This window comes from Haemaphysalis longicornis, unplaced genomic scaffold, assembly GCF_048455015.1.
Source record: "Haemaphysalis longicornis isolate Haplotype H1 unplaced genomic scaffold, Haemaphysalis longicornis Haplotype H1 scaffold_7, whole genome shotgun sequence".
Classification (NCBI taxonomy): domain Eukaryota; kingdom Metazoa; phylum Arthropoda; class Arachnida; order Ixodida; family Ixodidae; genus Haemaphysalis; species Haemaphysalis longicornis.
In genome coordinates, this window is record NW_027526422.1 from 131,016,617 (window position 1) to 131,034,185 (window position 17,569).

The following is a 17,569-nucleotide window of genomic DNA, read 5'->3' on the forward strand; positions in this document are numbered from 1 at the left end:
CAAGCTTCTTGATCTCATGTGCTTATCTAACTTTCTGTCGCCCTGCAACGCTTGCCTATTCTAGAGATCCACTCTGATTAACGGTTATCTTGCCTTCGCATTACATACCCTGCCCACGTCCATTTCTTCTTAATTTCTACTAAGATGTCCTTAACACGCGTTTGTTCCCTGACCCACTCCGCTCTCTTCTTGTCCCTTAATGTTACACCTACCATATTCCGCTCCATTGCCCGCTGAGTCGTTCTCAATTTAAGTTGAACCCTCTTTGTGAGCCTCCAAGTTTCTGCGCCGTAGGTGAGTAACTGTAAGATGCAGCTGTCAGACACTTTCTTCTTCAGGGACAATGGTAGGCTGCCATTCATTATCTGAGAATGTCTGCCGTATGCAGTCCAACCCATTCCTATCCTTCTAATTATCTCTGCTTTATGGTTGGGATCCGGGGTCACAACTTGTACTAAGTGGATATATTCGCTTACCACTTCCACTGCCTCGCCACCGATCTCAAACTGCTGCGCTGTCCCGAGGTTATTGATCATTACTTTGGTTTTCTGCATATTAATTTTCAGGCCCACGGGTCTACTCTGTTTGTCCAGTGCGGAAAGCATGCTTTGCAATTCGTCCCCCGAGTTACTTAGCAAGGCAACGTCATCAGCAAATCTGAGGTTACTAAGGTATACTCAATTAGCCCTTACTCCCACCTGTTCCCAATCCAACGTTATGAATACTTCTTGTAAACATGCTCCGAATAGAATTGGAGAGATTGGGTCTCCTTGTCGGACGCCCTTCCGTATAGGTATTTTACTGCTCTCCTTATTGAGGATGATGGTAGCTGTGGACCCATTGTAGATATCCTCCAGTATTCTTACATAATGGTCATATACCCCCGGGTTCCGTAATGGCTGAATGACTGCTGAGGTTTCGACCTAGTCAAATGCTTTCTTATAATCTATGAAGGCTATATATAGGGGTTCAGTATATTCAGCACACTTCTCTATCACCTCATTGATCGTGTGAATATGGTGCATTGTTGAATAGCCTTTACGGAACCCAGCTTGTACTTTAGGTTGACTGACATCTAAGGTTGCAGAAATTGTGTTAGCGATTACCTTGGTAAGTACCTTGTAGACGACTGACAGTAAGCTGATCGGCCTGTAATTTCTTAAGTCCTTCATGTCACCTTTCTTATGGATTAGAATGATGTTCGCGTTCTTCCAAGATTCCGGTACATTTGCGGTCATTAGGCATTGTGCTTATACAGGCTTGCCAGTTTTTCAAGTACAATTTCTCCGCCATCCTTCAAGAGGTCTGCAGTTATCTGATCCTTGCCAGGTGCTTTGCCCCCTTTCATTTCTTTCAAAGCCTTGCTTACTTCTTCGGTCGTTACTGGTGGGATGTCTATCTCCTCTGGACTACTTTCTCGCTCGGCATTATCCTGGATGTCCCGGTTACTGTATAGATACCTATAGAACTCCTCGGCAACTGTGACTATTTTATCCCTATTTGTGATGATATTGCCTTGCTTGTCTTTAAGTGCAGACATCTGATTTTCCCCCACGCCAAGACGCCTCTTCACTGCTTTCAGGCTACCTCCGTTCTTCACAGCGTATTCGTTCCTCACCCGCCGCGGTGGCTCAGTGGCTAAGGCGTTGCGCTCCTGAGCACGAGGTCGCGGGTTCGATTCCCGGCCGCGGCGGCCGCTTTTCTGATGGAGGCAAAAAGCAAAAACGCCCGTTTGTACGAGATTTCGGCGCACGTTAAAGATCCCCAGGTGGTCAAAATTAATCCGGAAGCCTCCACTACGTCGCGCCTCATCGCCTGCGTTGCGTCGGCGCGTTAAACCCTACAATCAATCAATCATTCGTTCCTCTCCATATTATACTTCCGTATGCCAGCTGTCTTACGCTTATTGATTGACTTCGAAAGCTCCGCTAGTTCTAGCATCTGTTTGGTGCTGTTAATTAACTTCTTCGGTGGTCTACTAAATGTTCTGTCCTCGGAATGGATGTGCTTCCTCGTTTGGTATGTTAAACGGTTGAAGCGCCTGGGAAAAGGCCTAGTTGATGCGCATGGCTTTTGAGAAGGACGAAGCTCTTGAGGTTGGTTGTTCAGGCCTCTCTTTGCAGTTGCCGAGCGAGGGCTATGGGCAGGTTGAAGCGCGTCGTAATTTGTGTCCCGTGGGAGCCGCTTCTGTCCGGGTACTGGTGAAGGTAGCCGACAGTCAGGTTGGTCACTGACGAGCGGTGTGTTCTCTGAGTGCTGTTGGCGAATGGATTCTGGATTCCCAGTTTGAAAATGGCCACAAGAGGCTTCTTCAGGGCTGGCTCTATTGCTAGTAACCGCCGCGGTTCTCAGTCGCTATGGCGTCCTTGTCCTCAGCAGTCCAAGGACGCGGGTTCGATTCGCGGCCGCGGCGGCCGATTTTCTGATTGAGGCCAAAAGCGAGAACGGCTGCGTGTTCGAGATTTCTGCGCACGTTGGAGATCCTCAGTTGGTCAAAATTAATCTGGAGCCCTCCACTACGGCACGCCTCATCTGTGCAGCGTCGGCGCGTTAAACCACATAATCAAGTATTTATAAAGGGGGGACGTCAGAACTGAAGGATGTGGAGCTCGATGTTCCAGCAGTTCCTTCGTATGCTTCTTTACGATTGGAGAGTCGTATATGTTGGATAATACATCAGTGGCACCCTGGAATTTGGTTTTGATTTCTTGTTTAAAGCGCATCGTAATCTGGTTCGAGTGGCTATTATAATCTGTTCCCATTCAAAAGGTGTAGCAAATTCTTCGTCGAGACATTCGGTGGGTATGCATGGCTGCGCTTCGTGCTCCTGAAGGCGGTAAAGAAGGCTTTTGAGTCCTAGGTCACTGGACTCTGGGCACTTAACGCGGTAAAATATTCGTCTCAAATTTTCTGCATAAATGCATGGAGTGAGTGTCGTTTTACGGCAGAAAATCTAAAAGCAAGAAGCTTCAATATACTCCCATCCTTTCCCGCGTCAGCCATGATGTTTTTAATAGTTAAGATGCGGTTTTCGATTCCCTCACCGAGATTCCGCAGCGGCGATGAGCTTCTGCTGTGGTCAACATTTCCCATGGGCCCTTCAGTATGTAGGCGCGTCCATCGGCATCGGGGGGGGGGGTCTCTGGCGCCCATCGTTCTTGAACCCAAGATCGGACATTTCCGAGTCGTCGATTGGGTTTCGTTCCCTGGTTTCGGCACCAAAATTGTTGTGAACTGAAACCAAGATGCCACGGCAGAACAGAACTGCAACGCGCTTCCTCATCCTTTAATTCCTAATTATTATAGTGTACACGCCCCGCTTCTACCTCCTCTACTTCTACAACAGCACTGTACTTTGGCACCTTCGCCGCACCTACTCAGTTCCAAAACATCACCAGAATGGAGGACGGAAGAAGAGACGAACTTCGGCCGGTCGTTTACATCTCTGTTACACGCAATCCCCCTCCCAATGTGATGGCAAGTACCTCATCGTAACCATAAATGCCCCCAAAACGACGGCTCTGATTGGGAATTGTCTGAACGCACCACACTTCTTTAGATTTGAGAATTGGGAATTAGATTGAGAATTTGGGAATTGTCTGAATGCACCACACTTCTTACAATGGTTGAGCGGCACATTTGGCCTGTGCTGCTCCATTTTCTTAATCAGCGTTTAGAGCCATGACGCTAGTAATGGTGTGAACTCGCCAAAGTTGACGTATTTATATGTTGTCACGTAGCCAGGTAGAGCGCAGGGTTCTTGAAGGAACCCTTATATTTGGGCGAATCTGAACTCTGCATTCAACTAGTAGAAAGCACTAACGTAGAAGTCAGCAAAGTGGCACGCTGGGTCGAACGTCTACAAACGGAATTTCGCGCCGTTTTCCTCTCCATGCAATTATTTCGGAACGCTCTCATTCTTACAAATATCCAAATAGATGGAGGACATAGCCGATCGAAGAACAGTCGAGTTAGTGGTGGCAATGTTACTACCTTGTTTTATCAAGCAAAATTCCATGCTCGGGGTACGAGCAGCAGACGGAAGCTCCGGTTTGAATAGCCGATAAGATAACCGGGTGGGGCTGCGCTCTGTTAAGAAAACGTGTACCAATGAAAAAAATTACGCCCACCTCCCCTCGCGGGAACCCTGGTGTGATGCGATGCTGAGGGGGGTTCAAGCGCAAGCGGAGAGCAACCGTCGACCGAAACGCCGCCGGAGAGCGGCACACCGGTTATATGCGCAGCGCGCCCGAAGGAGCGGAGACCGCGGAGAGAGTGAGTACTGCACATGCGCAGCACCGCGCGCAGCGGCGCCCACCGGTGGAGTGAAAGCGCGCTGGGCCGCACACCCGCAGATGTTGAGCGAGAGTGTTCCCTCTCACCTGGGGCACGCGCCGGCGCCAGTGCGTCTGCCGCGGCTATAACGCAACACAATCCAACACAATCCACTTTAATCCAATCCAAGCCAAGCCAAGCCAAGCCAAGCCAATCGAATCCAATCCAATGCCCCTCGCGAGAGAGTGTTCGCTATTGGAGAGGAGAGGGGGTGAGCGCAGGAGAGTGCGGACGCCAACGACGACGGACGCACGCAGGAAGGACAGGGCCGCCGACAACAGATGCCCTCAGCGTCGCATCTAATAAAGCAAACACTGAAAGCTGGGCTATTTGGCAAACCATGTCTTAGGCCGGGTTCAAACTATTGCCGAAGTCTCGTAATTTCTTTAAATAATGACGTCATTTCACGTTTCAGCCGACCGAACTGCGTGAAACGCCTTTTTCTACGTCCATAGCGCACGATATGGCTGTTACGTCGGTAGTCTGAGCATAGCATTAGGCTATGGTAAGACTACCAACGTAACAGCCATATCGTGAACTAAGTACGCAAAAAACGGCGTGTCACGCAGTTCGGTTGGCTGAGACGTGAAATGACGACATTCTTTAAAGTTATTCCGAGTTTCGGCAGCAGTCTGAACCCGGCCTTACATAAAGACAGCGCACACACTGAACGTTTATTAGAAGGACGAAAGAATTTATACAAGACATGTGCGCATGCGTATCCGCACTGAAATAAAGGATGGCACGGCAGGAAAGCAGTGCGCGAAAAAACGCGCCCCAAAAAAAAACACATGTGCGCTCACAGACCGGCGAATCATACAAACATGTAGCTGATTATACGAGCTTCGTTTTCGTGGAGTGTAATCGAAGTTGCAGTGATGCATTTCTCTTTATCGCGGTTAATGTTGAACGCTTCTACCAGCTCTCTTGTAGTCTCGGTGCTAGCACCTCGGTGCTATCGAAAAGTGGCGTGCACCAATAAGATTTCAAGGAATAGTTCATGGTAATATCGTGCGGTGTATGCTGCGTCTGTATACTGACAACGTTGCGTGAACTGTAGGGTGAGGCGGCTTGCATGACGCCTAATTAAATACATAAAGCCCTGAAAGGCGTGTCTCTCTCTTGGCTTTATGCCGACAGAACTGTCTCGATCCGCTTCGTTCCCCTTATTAATGCCGTGCGGTCCTCTTGCAAACAATGAAGCCCTATTCATTGTTACCCCAATGACTTCGTACGTACAACGCCACTGCCGAGGATTGTTTACCGCGTGCATGAGGCTGGGATGCCTTGCATACGAAGCAGGCATCAAGCCGACCTCTATTCAGTCTCAAGGCCGCGCTTACACCGCTGTAGTTGCGCGCACTAGTGCGGAAAGTAGCACGTCGTATTAAAAGAAATCGTTGTAGCAGACTGGCTGGAACAGTGGCGAATAATAAATATGAGTATATTTCATTATATCGGACATCACTGAATTAAAGAAACAATAAATTATGAGAGAAGCCTCTCAAAGCGACACACATCTCAGATCTGAGAAAAAATTTGCACCATGATCAACGTGTGCAGAGACCGGGCAGTTCGTAAAGACAACCAGCGCGGGTGGCGGGCGGTGCGGGGTTCGACTGCGGGGTGGAGTTTTTAGAGCATAAGCTCTGTCACTCCAGGTACGAACCAAGGAATCACCTCATTCAGTCGATCTGACCTTCAAAAAATGTCAAGACGCCTTCCCTCCGCAACCTCGTTGGGTTTAAAGGGACACTGAAGTGAATTTGTCAAGCTCCTGTTTTTGCTTGAACTGCGTAGACTGGCTCAAATTAGCACACTTTTCATCATTTATCCGGTTGACTAATCGGTAATTATATTACAAAGCGCGAAAGAAGAAAAACTACCATGCGCGGTTTGCGGCGGCCGCACCAACTAAGACTGTGACGTTGGGAGGAGGGGGCACCGTGATTGGACGATACCCAAGGTTAGCAGTCAAACACGTTTCGGTTTCGGTTTCGGTTCTATAAAACACAACCGATGGCGTTGTTGGATGGGCATTCTCAATATCTCAGTAATCATCGTACCGCGCTTCTGTCATGTTGTCGGCTGTAAAATGCATAAGATTAGCCTCCCAGGACGGCTTGGAATCGTAGCATTCACTAGCCGATGCCTACGCAGTGCATGAACGCCCTCCGCGTCCCCGCAGACGCTCAAATGGCATGCGCTTTTCCCCCATATTTGGAGCTTGCCTCACTCATGCCTGTATCGTAAAAAGCGTGTTCGCACCAGGCCAAGGGTCTGTTGATTCTGGCCTGTGCCCACTGCCCGCAAGCAGTCGGTGCTTACGGGAACAGCACGCCAACGAGAACTCGCTAGCGCGCCAGTGCCAGCCTGCGCGCGTTCTGTGAACTAGTTCGTGGAGCAGTGAACGTTGCGGCCCCAAAAAAGGTGAACTTAGTACAGAAAACATCGGCGGAAAACGAAAAAACTAACTTATATAAAAAAAGAACGTACCCGCGGGGATTCGAACTTGTGACTTGCAAAACACTTGCGATAACACATCTAGCGCTCCAAGCCACTAGCCCACAGGCCAGCGCTGGCGACCTTGGAAATATAAGGTATATAATGCATAACCAGTTTACACTTTTATTTAGTTTTAGCGTTCCAAGCAGCTTAGGTGACTATTTGTTGTTTTGCGCTTGTGCAGTAAACATCCCTCAAGTTTTCACAATATCTCACGTCTAGCAATTGCATTACTTAGACGGAAAAGCGTTCGCAGATGCGTAGTCATGCTGCTGGCCGCTGTGCTTGTCCGCCCAGCGCAAAAAAGTGCTTCCCGCACCCTAGTTTACGCTGTACGGTAAAAATATCAGTTGATTTTATTTCCTTAGTACCTATATTGACTTCGCTGACTCTTCTACCCCTTGAAGAGGCCTTATATTTTCCTACTGGCGTACCAATCAGCGAAGCGTCGCATGTGCGCTTCTGCAGCGCTTGTGTGAAGCGACCTTGACTTGGAGCTAGATACAGTGTACAAACTAACCAAGTAAAGAAAGGCCCATTCTTCCATTCACAAACGTGTCCTGGCTTCGTTTCAAGTGAGCGAACGAATTGCGACGACCCGTCGGCGGCCGGCAGACGAAACGCTGGGCTGACTGACTCTGTCTGAAGGCCGGGGAGCCGTGCAGTAGCGCAGCCAATTGCGGGCTCGGCTCCTCACGACGTCACACGAAAACGCCACAAAAATGGGCGAGCGTAAAGAGAGGAGGACAGGATTTTCGAATTAATTTTTCTACTAAATAAAATCGCGTAAACGCGCCCAGAGTGGTCGAAACATGGCCTGGGGACTCCATCCTACATTTTGCACTAGTAATCCCGCAATGTTTACTTATCACTTCAGTGTCCCTTCAAATATCTAAAAGGTCTAAACATTCGCACTAGTATCACAATAAAGTATAGTATTGCCACCACTGTTGCACGCTAGTCACCAACGGCGGCCATTTTAATGCTTATCAGTGTTGCGAGATTGCGGCCTCTACGGCCTCGCCGCTACCTTTGAGCGCTTCGGTTGTTAACAACACTGCTGAAGGTTCAGCAAAACGGCATCTTCGCAAACACTTTTGCTGTTGAAATGCTGTTACACGCGTTGTCATTGATTTGCGTTCGCAGCGACGCAAGTAGCGCACAAAGCAGCCGCAGAGCAGAGAGGACAAGCTATGTCAACCAGAGTCGACCGACTAAAAACGGATAACCCACAAAATGGCGGCACCCATGTACCGTCGCAGTGCAAACAAATGTCACGTGAGGCGAACTGGCCAATGATCATGGCGGCGGCACGGAACAATAGGAGAAAAGAGTGCCGATACTCCGGAACCTTATCTAGTGACACTAGCTCGTACGTTTCAAGGAAAATGGGAGAGATGGGGGAATATGGCGAGAAATGTGGATGATTCCTCTGTCATAGGAATCGGTAAAACACTAAAGGGAAATTTGCAGCGAAGTCTGCAGCTGAGCATGATTTGCGGGTCGGCGGATGTCTTGTGGGTGGGCTTGACGAGCGACGTCAGGCTGGCGTGTCGCTTCGGCAAAGCTGTACTGGCGTCATTTCCGTGACGGATATGACGTAAGAGAAACCTTTGTGTACCCCGGCATAAAACACTTTCGCGTTAAAAAATAAAACCCGAGAACAAACAACCCTAAGTATTAGTTACTCTATAGTACTGAAGGTTGCTTCCCCGCAAGAAGACCCTATGTGCAGGAGTCCACCCTTTACAGGCCGCTTGTTCGTTGTACTGGCGTCACTTCCGGGACGGATATGACGTCAGTGAAATATTCGTGAATCCCTGAATAAAACGCATTCTTTTTAACGAGTAAAGGCGCGCGCCATCAGGAAATGGTAGAAGGAGGCGCTGGCTGCATCAAAGTTCCTGCGGGCACACGCCTAGATCGGCGACTGTGCCGAGCAGAATCTGTTTTGTCTTGCGGTGCAATTGTGTGCGCGTTCACTGCGGGATCTGGGGCCCTATTCTCGACGCACTAAATCCACTGTGAACTGCGAATTTGCCGGTAGTTTTTCCTGATTGGCTTTCAATTTTGGTCACGTGCTTCCGGTTTACGAAGCAGTGGTGTGTGCTTTTGTCATCTTGACGTTTCATGACGTTTACAGGCCTCCAGTTTTAAAGTCATTTCCAGTTTTAAAGCCTTATTTCTCTCTACTGAAAGCGCGTTATTCTTGGCGGGCAATGAAAAACTAGACGAAATGCAGCGGACATAACAACGTAGGCCTGCCTTTACTGTTCGACAACACTACGGCTTGTATGACACGCCCTCTTTGTGATTGGCTGAGAAGAGGGGATGTAATTTGAATAGTTGGCGGGAACGCTAACGCCGTACATGGGCAACTTCAGCCTGCGTAACAGTGACGTATTGTAACGTAACAGCCTGCAAATTCCGGTTCCTGTCGTCGTGAAATAGGGCAAAAAATTTCACCGACCCGGTGTGCGAAAACCGAGCTGTCGTGCGACAACTTGGTATAACCGCGTTCAACCTCGGGAATTTTTTTTATGCAAATAACGTTTAGCAATGTACGAAAAATTTTTTAAAAATAAATCGAAACAATTGAAATGCGTTTTTGTGAGCATTGCGAAAGTAAAAGCTGTTTGTAACGGCTGGTTTGGACTGGTAAAATCGCAGATGACACGCACGCGCGGAATGTTGACTTAATCATTCTGCCAAAAAAGGCTAGATAAAAGCAAACGAAAATCCGGAAGTATTAATTTTTTTCGATGTGCCCACATCTTTTTATTTGTTACCTTCGCAAGCATTTCTTCTGACATTCTGGCCGAATTTCGCGTATTTCGGCACTAGCCATAACGTTGTAAGCCAAGCCAACTTCAAAACTTGGCTTGGCTTAGAGTTCGAAGTTGAAAATATGAATACTTCCCTTGATTCTCACGGTGGCACGGGTTCAGAGAAAGCTGGGCGAGTTGAAACGGATTCATGATTAAATTCGAACTTCGCGACGGGAGTGGGACAAGAAAGGGCACGAACGAACGAAGTTTCACACCTAAATGTTTTATTGGAAAAAATTAAATGTATAGGTGTTGACAAGGTGCTTCACATTGTACTGCATGCAAGTAACCGAAAGCACTGAACTCCTGATGAAAAAAAAAAAAAAAAAAAACAAGAGGCTCCCGTAACACGAGCTGTCCGTGGGTAGTGACTCGCCGTCGCACTTGTCGAAACACTGCCGGGAATGCCAGGAAGGCTGTGGAGGCACGTGAAAACCAGCGTTTGCGGAGGCCGTTATTTTATCAAGAGACAGGAGGCCGTCAAACAGGGAATTAATGGAAGCCTTCCCCACTAAAAGAATAGGCGACGCATGCGTGAGGCAGCCGTCGATCATGCTTACCCAAAATGAGTACTCCTATCTAAGCAGTACATGCAACTGGAAAGACTACCGCCCGGATAACCGAAAGTTTCCAGATCACTGCGTCCTTGATCCCCCCGCCCCCCATTTCTTATTTTCAGTTTTTTTATCATGAGTTCAATGTTTTCGGTTAACTTGTCTACAGTAGCTCGAGAAGCAACTTGTACAGTCGAAAGCTTTATGACAGTAAACACGGGAGCGCGTGCCGCTGAATACATAGAGAGCGCTCTGGTGAGAAGCTAGCGTGCTCTCGCAGTTTGTGCGGTTGGCGGACGCACTCCCTGAAAGCGCTTTATCGCGCGGCTGCCTGCTGCACTAGTTACGTCACGAAGGATAACACATTTTTCATCACCCAATAGCGCAGCGAAGAGCAAACGTTTTAATGCGTTCGCTCCGTTTTGAGCTTGATAAAAAGCCCCTCATCGGCACATGTATTTTCTGGAATCGTTTCCAGATACCTAAAGTAGCTGCCGCAGCAGACAACAGCACAATCAACCGTTGTCAGGGAGTGGATCCACCAAATGTACGAAAACGGCAGTTCGCCCTCCCATCGCTAGACCGCTCTGCATGTATACTGAGCGACACGCGCTCCCGTATTTACTGTCATAAAGCTTTCGACTGTACGCACCAATATATTTACGTTTTTTCAATAAAAAGTTATTTACGAAACTGCACTCTTTGGGCCCTCTCTTGTCCTCGTCCCGTTGCGTAGTTAGCATTGAATCATGGGCATGGATTGCATCGTTGAGTCGCGTTAAGGCTAGCGCAAATTTCTTTGCCTGGAATATGAGGAAACGTTTGTTTTACCACGCGGCTCCTGAGCTTCAGTATTTTGCAGACGAGCCTGTCCGGGATATCCCGCACTGTGAAAAAAAAAATAAGCCATTTTCAGCACTTTAGTTGTATGTCTTATGTCTTGCAGTAAGGCGTGATAGGCTTTGATTTAGAGTAGCCGCGTTTGAGCGAGAGGTATTTAAAATGCTGGTTTAGTAACAAAACAACCATTTAACCCTGGGCCACTTAACTTCACGCAGTCCTGGATGCCACGGGCAAGTTTCCGAGCGGCGTCCTGGCGGCGTCGTCCCCTTCCTCGGACCCGGGCTCGTACGAGGAGTGCCTCGCTATCGGCTACGAAAACGTCGGGTCCGCACGAAGTGGCAAGCACCCCGGTGGAATCTTCGGCCAATACTGCAGCCTACGGTGGGATGTCAGCAAAGCTTCCATCGTTGCTAGACACACAGACGACCCCGGAGACGACGGAAACACGGTGCGTTATTCCCTGAAACGGAATCTATGATAATGAATTCACTGGGGAGATTAGGTCAGCGCGTGTACCCGCGCATGCAACCGCTAGCTTTGGGGCCACCTTTTTCGTTCGCATTCAAGATACCCCGAACGCCGAGTTCCATTATTTCTAGGATGCCTTTTGAAAGCTCCAACCAAAAAGGCCCGTGTGTACGAGATTTCGGCGCACGTTAAAGATCCACAAGTGGTCAAAATTAATCCGGAGCCCTTCATTGCCTGCGTTGCATCGGTGCGTTAAACCCTACAATCAATCAAAGCTCTTACGCGACGTTACACACCGACGCTTCGAAAAGTTGCCGAGCCCATGCTTTTTGGCTGGCGCAGCAAGTTATTGCAACCTAAGTTACTACGATCAGTTTCTGAAATTATGTCGTTGCTTTGCAATGCTCTTTCTTAGTCGCACATCATGCTTTCGCTGTGTTACCTTTATTGACAGGCTTTCAGACAGGACAGCCGAGATTGTGGTTGGGCATGCACCAAGGTGTCATGGTGGGGCATGGGCCCCGACACAGCATTCCTGCGTTGAAATTATGCGCGCACAAAGCCGCTATGCTGAGTAAAAAAAACGAGCAATGATAAATTCTTCACGCGGCGTTTAATCACACTGGGCAAAATTATCCCTGGGAAGATTTAAGGCGAGGAATAGTATTTGTAGGAGAACCTATGGACGCTTTTTGTGTTTGTAATCAATATGACAGAAGGTGAACAGATATTTAATATTGCATGGGGCTTCCTTCCTCGTTCCAGAGCCGCTTCACCAAAAACATTCGTCAAGGCATCTGCGTGCCTTCCCATTGCTCAAGGCATGAGCTTGAAGCGATTGCCCTCAAAGGTAAGTACCTGTGCCCTGTTGTAGAATGTGCCTTTTTCAAAATATATTAAAATGTGGTGTTGGCTCTTCAGATACCTTTTTGTCATACCAATTTCAGATATAATTTTAGCGAAAGTAATAGTTCCTCGCCCCCAGTTCAACAATGTCAACACACAAAAAATTGCTTTGAACCTACCAGGGCTACTCTGTTAATTCCGACTACGGAAGGGTGCAAGCTTCTCGTCAGTGGAGTTAACGCGTTGAGGTTAGCCCACTTCCCTAGTCAATTCGTGGTGTCCAGATTGAGTATTGTGCTTGTTTTGACAGTTTGGGGGCAAAGTGTTCAAACTAGTACCTGGGTTACTTGGTAGAATTTTGAAACAAAAGCAAAACTACTGACTTATAGCGTAAAAAAAAATTGGGCCCATCTCCCCGCGAGGGGGACTCGAGCAAATGCGTCGCATAGGGGGTGGGTGTATTGGGTTAACGTTTAGTGTTTGGGGAGTTGGTGGTAGTGAATGCGTTGTATCAGCAGCTTCTTGACGTAGTTTGAATGAGTCAAGGATATAAGGCGCGTTCGTAGCCCTCCATTCTGTGTCGGCTTTGTGGCGCAGTGGGAAGAGCACCATGTACCTCGCGTTCCGCCAACAGGTAGTGAATGCGTTGTATCAGCAGCTTCTTGACGTAGTTTGAATGAGTCAAAGATATAAGGCGCGTTCGTAGCCTTTGATTCTGTGTCGGCTTTGTGGCGCAGTGGGAAGAGCACCATGTACCTTGCGTTCCGCCTGCAGGGTCGTGGGATCGAAACCAGGCGCCGATAAGTATTATTTTTTAAATGCAGAGCATTTCAGTAACTCACGATGTCACCCGCGTTGTCCCGTCGTAGTCCGCACCGTCGTTGTCCGCACCCCTCCCCCTACACTTAATAAAAGAAAATACTATCCGGCGCCTGGTTTCGATCCCTCGACCCTGCGGGCGGAATGCAATGTACATGGTGCTCTACCCACTGCGCCACAAAGCCGACACAGAATGGGACGCTACGAACGCGCCTTATATCGTTGACTCATTCAAATTACTGCTGACGACCGCTCTCTCGTCAGCAGTTGCCACAAGTGCAACAACATTAACGTAACGCAAACTACTTAACGTCGTGCGCCCCCGGAAATGCTCTGCATTTGATCGTGCCCCTCGCGAGGAGGATGTTTCACTGCGTCGCCATGCGAACAGTTTGCCACGCTTTAGTTTCAGTTCTTTCTTTGCTGGGGTGCCGACGAGCGGCGCCACCTCCACGCACTTCGCCGCGGGGGGATCCGCGGCGGGGGCGAGAGATGGCGCTGGCGTCTCCGCGGCCGCGTCTGCGGCCTCCGCGGGCACCGGCGCCGGCGCGGGGTCATCGCCCTTCTTTAAAATTTAGTTCGCACGCCACCCAGGAACAATTTTTTTATATAGTGTAGGGGGAGGAGTGCGGACCTGTTGTTGAGAGCGAGGAGGGTAGCGTGATGCGGGAGAGGGCGCACCTGCGCGCAGAGCTGTTGCGGACGGACGGCGGACGCTACATGTGAGTTAAAGAAATGCTCTGCATTTAAAACAGCGCTGGAGATGGGACTAAGCCAGAAGCACACAACACCGGGCCGCTGAATGTTTCTTGCTTATTCCTAATTTCTGAGCTGTTTTTTGACATTTTTTTGATGGTAGAATGTATCAATAAAACCTTAGGTACACCCTTATTCAGATTGCTATTCCCAAATTTATTACACGCTCGTGTTCCGTGTAAATAAATTAGAACCCGCCGCGGTGGCTCATGCGTTGCGCTGCTGAGCACGAGGTTGCGGGTTCGATTCCCAGCCGCGGCGGCCGCTTTTCTGATGGAGGCGAAAAGCTAAAACGCCCGTGTGTACGAGATTTCGGCGCACGTTAAAGATCCCCAGGTGGTCAAAATTAATCCGGAGCCCTCCGCTACGGCGCGCCTCATCGCCTGCGTTGCGTCGGCGCTTTAAACCCTACAATTAATCAATCAAATAAATTAGGAAGGCATAATACGCAACGCATCAGTAAGAAAAGGAGGACTAGAGAAAATTAGGTAGAGGAAAAAGATTAAAATATAGGTACTTTGTGTCTTAGGGCACCAAAATTGGCGGTATAGCTACACTCAGTCGCTTGTCTAAGCGAAATTACGACGCCTTATGCTCTTTGGCAATTCCGAATCTGTACAGGTGCCGTCAGAAGTAATTGGAGCACGGGAGCTGCGGCCGACCCGCATAGGAGCGCCGTGTAGCTGCACCGGCGGTAAACGAAAGGAGCAGAACACGCATGCGCGCCTGCCGACGGTGATAGCCCATCTATACTTCTCAACCCACTTCTTTTAACGTGGCTTCGAGCAAATTATTCGCAGCATACTGGTCTCATCGGTGGCGCTGATAGAAGAGACGGTATCTGGCAACGTCGCTCACACACTTTCAGTGCCTTCAGCGCACGCGAGTTGCTGGAGAAGCATCGCAATCGCAGGGATCTGAAGTGACAATTTTTCTTTTCTAATATTTTTAGGTGGGTATTCCATCAGCGCCATCGCTGAGGCCAGCCAGTATGCTGCGAATAATTTGCTCGAAGCCACGTTAAAAGAAGAGGGTTGAGAAGTGTAGATGGGCTATCACCGTCGGAAGGCGCGCATGCGTGTTCTGCTCCTTTCGTTTACCGCCGGTGCAGCTACACGGCGCTCCTATGCGGTCGGCCACAGCTCGCGTGCTCCAATTACTTCTGACGGCACCTGTACGTGATGGCAAGGCACAGCTCATTGTAGAGGGCCGCAAAACGGGCTATCTTCCCCAGCCAGCAAATGCGCCTATTTGACGTCCTTGAAACCGGTTTGTGTGATGCTTCTTTTATTTTTCCTTTCATTTCGTTCAGTTCTTTTGTTCTGTAGGCACACATACCACGATAACCTAAAAAAGAAGTGAAAGCATGCTATCGCAATAAAATATTCAATGAGCCATGAAGACAAAACACAAGTTTGTTTCATTCAAAAGACGGCCTCGTTAGAATCATACTGACGCCAGTTTTAACGTAAACTTCGCTAAAATAAGCTATATAATTAGGAAAAAAGGGAATGGCCATGCGACCCACTCGCTCATTCCCCGCAACAGAACCTATATGATGTCATACGAGCCTGCTCTGAGATTGGCGGAGGCCGGCAAACGCAAACGCAAATTAGGCTGAGCTTATACGCTTGCAGAACGAGCTATTTGTGCTTAAATTTAGGACAAATTCTTTTTAAAGCAATAAGAATGGTGGGACAAACGGACAAACAGTGTAAGTTACGAAATCACATGTAAACATAGAAGTACTGATGCGTACTGCTGTTGGCACTGCGAGCACTATACTTGAGTTAGCTGCACAGCACTAAGGGGCTTTGGGGTTGTCTCAGACGACACTGGCCGATTGACGAAAACAACGGTGTCTTACGTGACAATATTTGTCGAACGAGCACTATGTTTCATGAAACAAGCCAGGTTGAAATACGGTCAAAAAAAAAAAAACAAAGGCGGAAAACAGCTTCCACGGTATGGTGGCGCCATCTACGTTCACTACCGTAAACAAACGCGTGAGTACCTGGATGGAAGAGCCGCCGTACAGGGTGGACACCCTTTGAACGGCCCCGTGCCGCTGCAATTGGGTCAACGTCCTCAACGCGTTGTTCTTTTCGTTTCACACGAGGCCCAACATCGCGAAACATATGAGATCATTCAAACTTCGCCCGTAAACCGCGTTGTGGCTATACTTTTAGCGCGGTTTCGAAACACTGGCTTGCTTCGGCAGCGAGCGAGCAACCCAAAATGGCGGCGCCAGCGTATACGTGTCTCCACCCTGTACGGTGTACGCGTGAATCAAGGGATTCTAGGCTGCAGGGTGGTCGGTTCCTGTGATGTCATTGCAGACCACAACAGCACACGATTTAGCGGGAAAATCAAAATTTTAACTTAAATTGATTAATTTCTCAGTGACTAAAGCATCGTCTGTATCCGGACAAGCGCTGGGGGCACTATAAAACACGAAATCTTTCGAATAAAACAAACTTGTATTTTGTCTTCATGGCTCCTTTCAGGCTATAATGCGCTTGTTTTGTTTGTTTTATTCCACCTTTTTTGGGGCTATACCTTATTACCACGCACCAAAGGCTGCCCATATAACGGAATTATCTGTACCTGATTGAATACTGTGGCGCGATTCGCGGCAGGCTAACCTTCAGCGAGAAGGCCTACAGATCTTGTAAGCTTACATTCAACACTCGGTAAATATATCTTGAGAAACACCCGCTGATATTTTAGCATTGGTAGCTATTCTGGTATTGATTTCCTGCTATAATTCTTTTTGAAGCTGATTTAAGGATTGGGTAACAATATGGAGCGCCGGTAAGATCATTGGGAGCCTGATAAGACGTGCATTTGTGTTTTTGGCTCTCGTAAAATGAGCTGCTGTTTTTTTCTTCTTATCTTTACATTTCAGTGCTCAACGGGTCCCAGATTTCAACCACAGTATCGGCATGCCGCTCCCAAAAAGACTTCACTATCAACCACGTGCAGCTTGCAGTTATGTATGTCACGATTTCTCCCTTTTCCTTCAGTGCTCCACTCTTTCAGTAAAGTTGAGGTCCTTGGTTAGTTGACGAAACCTATTTGACACTTGGGACGTTGATTTTAAGGCAGGTGTCGGTAATGCTACGAAAATTCCACTAATGAGAAATTAGAATGTCCTAAAAAACATGCCACAGTAGGGGGACATTGTAATCACGCGCGCACACGCACACGCACACGCGCGTACAGTGTCCCATTTCGGTATGAGGGTTTTTATTCTGCAGTGCCTCCATCTTTTCTGTAAAAACGAGACGTTCGTAGTCCCCATGATAGAATAATAGAAAACTGCGCTATAGCGCTATAGCTGCTGCCTTAACGTGGTTTTACTATTAGATGCTTGAAATGTTCATCTGCACAGCGCAATGTAAACAGGAACAACGGTAACGGCAGTGCTACTGCCAGTTTAGGAATTTTCGAGTGGTTTCTTCATACGTGTTATAGTGACGTAGTTCATGTTAGCAGTGCTCAAAGGAGTGTGCAGGGTGTGACAAATATTTGGACAACATTGAGTGGTTTCCTGACTGTATGGGCAAATGAATTGAGTAATCTGTGGAGAAACAACAAATAATATAAGAAAGT

At 48.2% G+C, this 17,569-nt stretch overlaps 1 protein-coding gene across 1 annotated transcript in view; it reads left to right on the forward strand.

The window, feature by feature from the left end:
- LOC144146988 (uncharacterized) overlaps nt 1-17,569 on the forward strand; it is a 68,488-nt gene that overhangs the window by 21,865 nt on the left and 29,054 nt on the right. Inside the window, exons 2-4 of the mRNA XM_077678983.1 lie at nt 11,281-11,513; nt 12,299-12,383; nt 16,863-16,950. Coding sequence (XP_077535109.1) covers nt 11,281-11,513; nt 12,299-12,383; nt 16,863-16,950 — 406 coding nt within the window. The remainder of the gene's footprint in view (nt 1-11,280; nt 11,514-12,298; nt 12,384-16,862; nt 16,951-17,569) is intronic.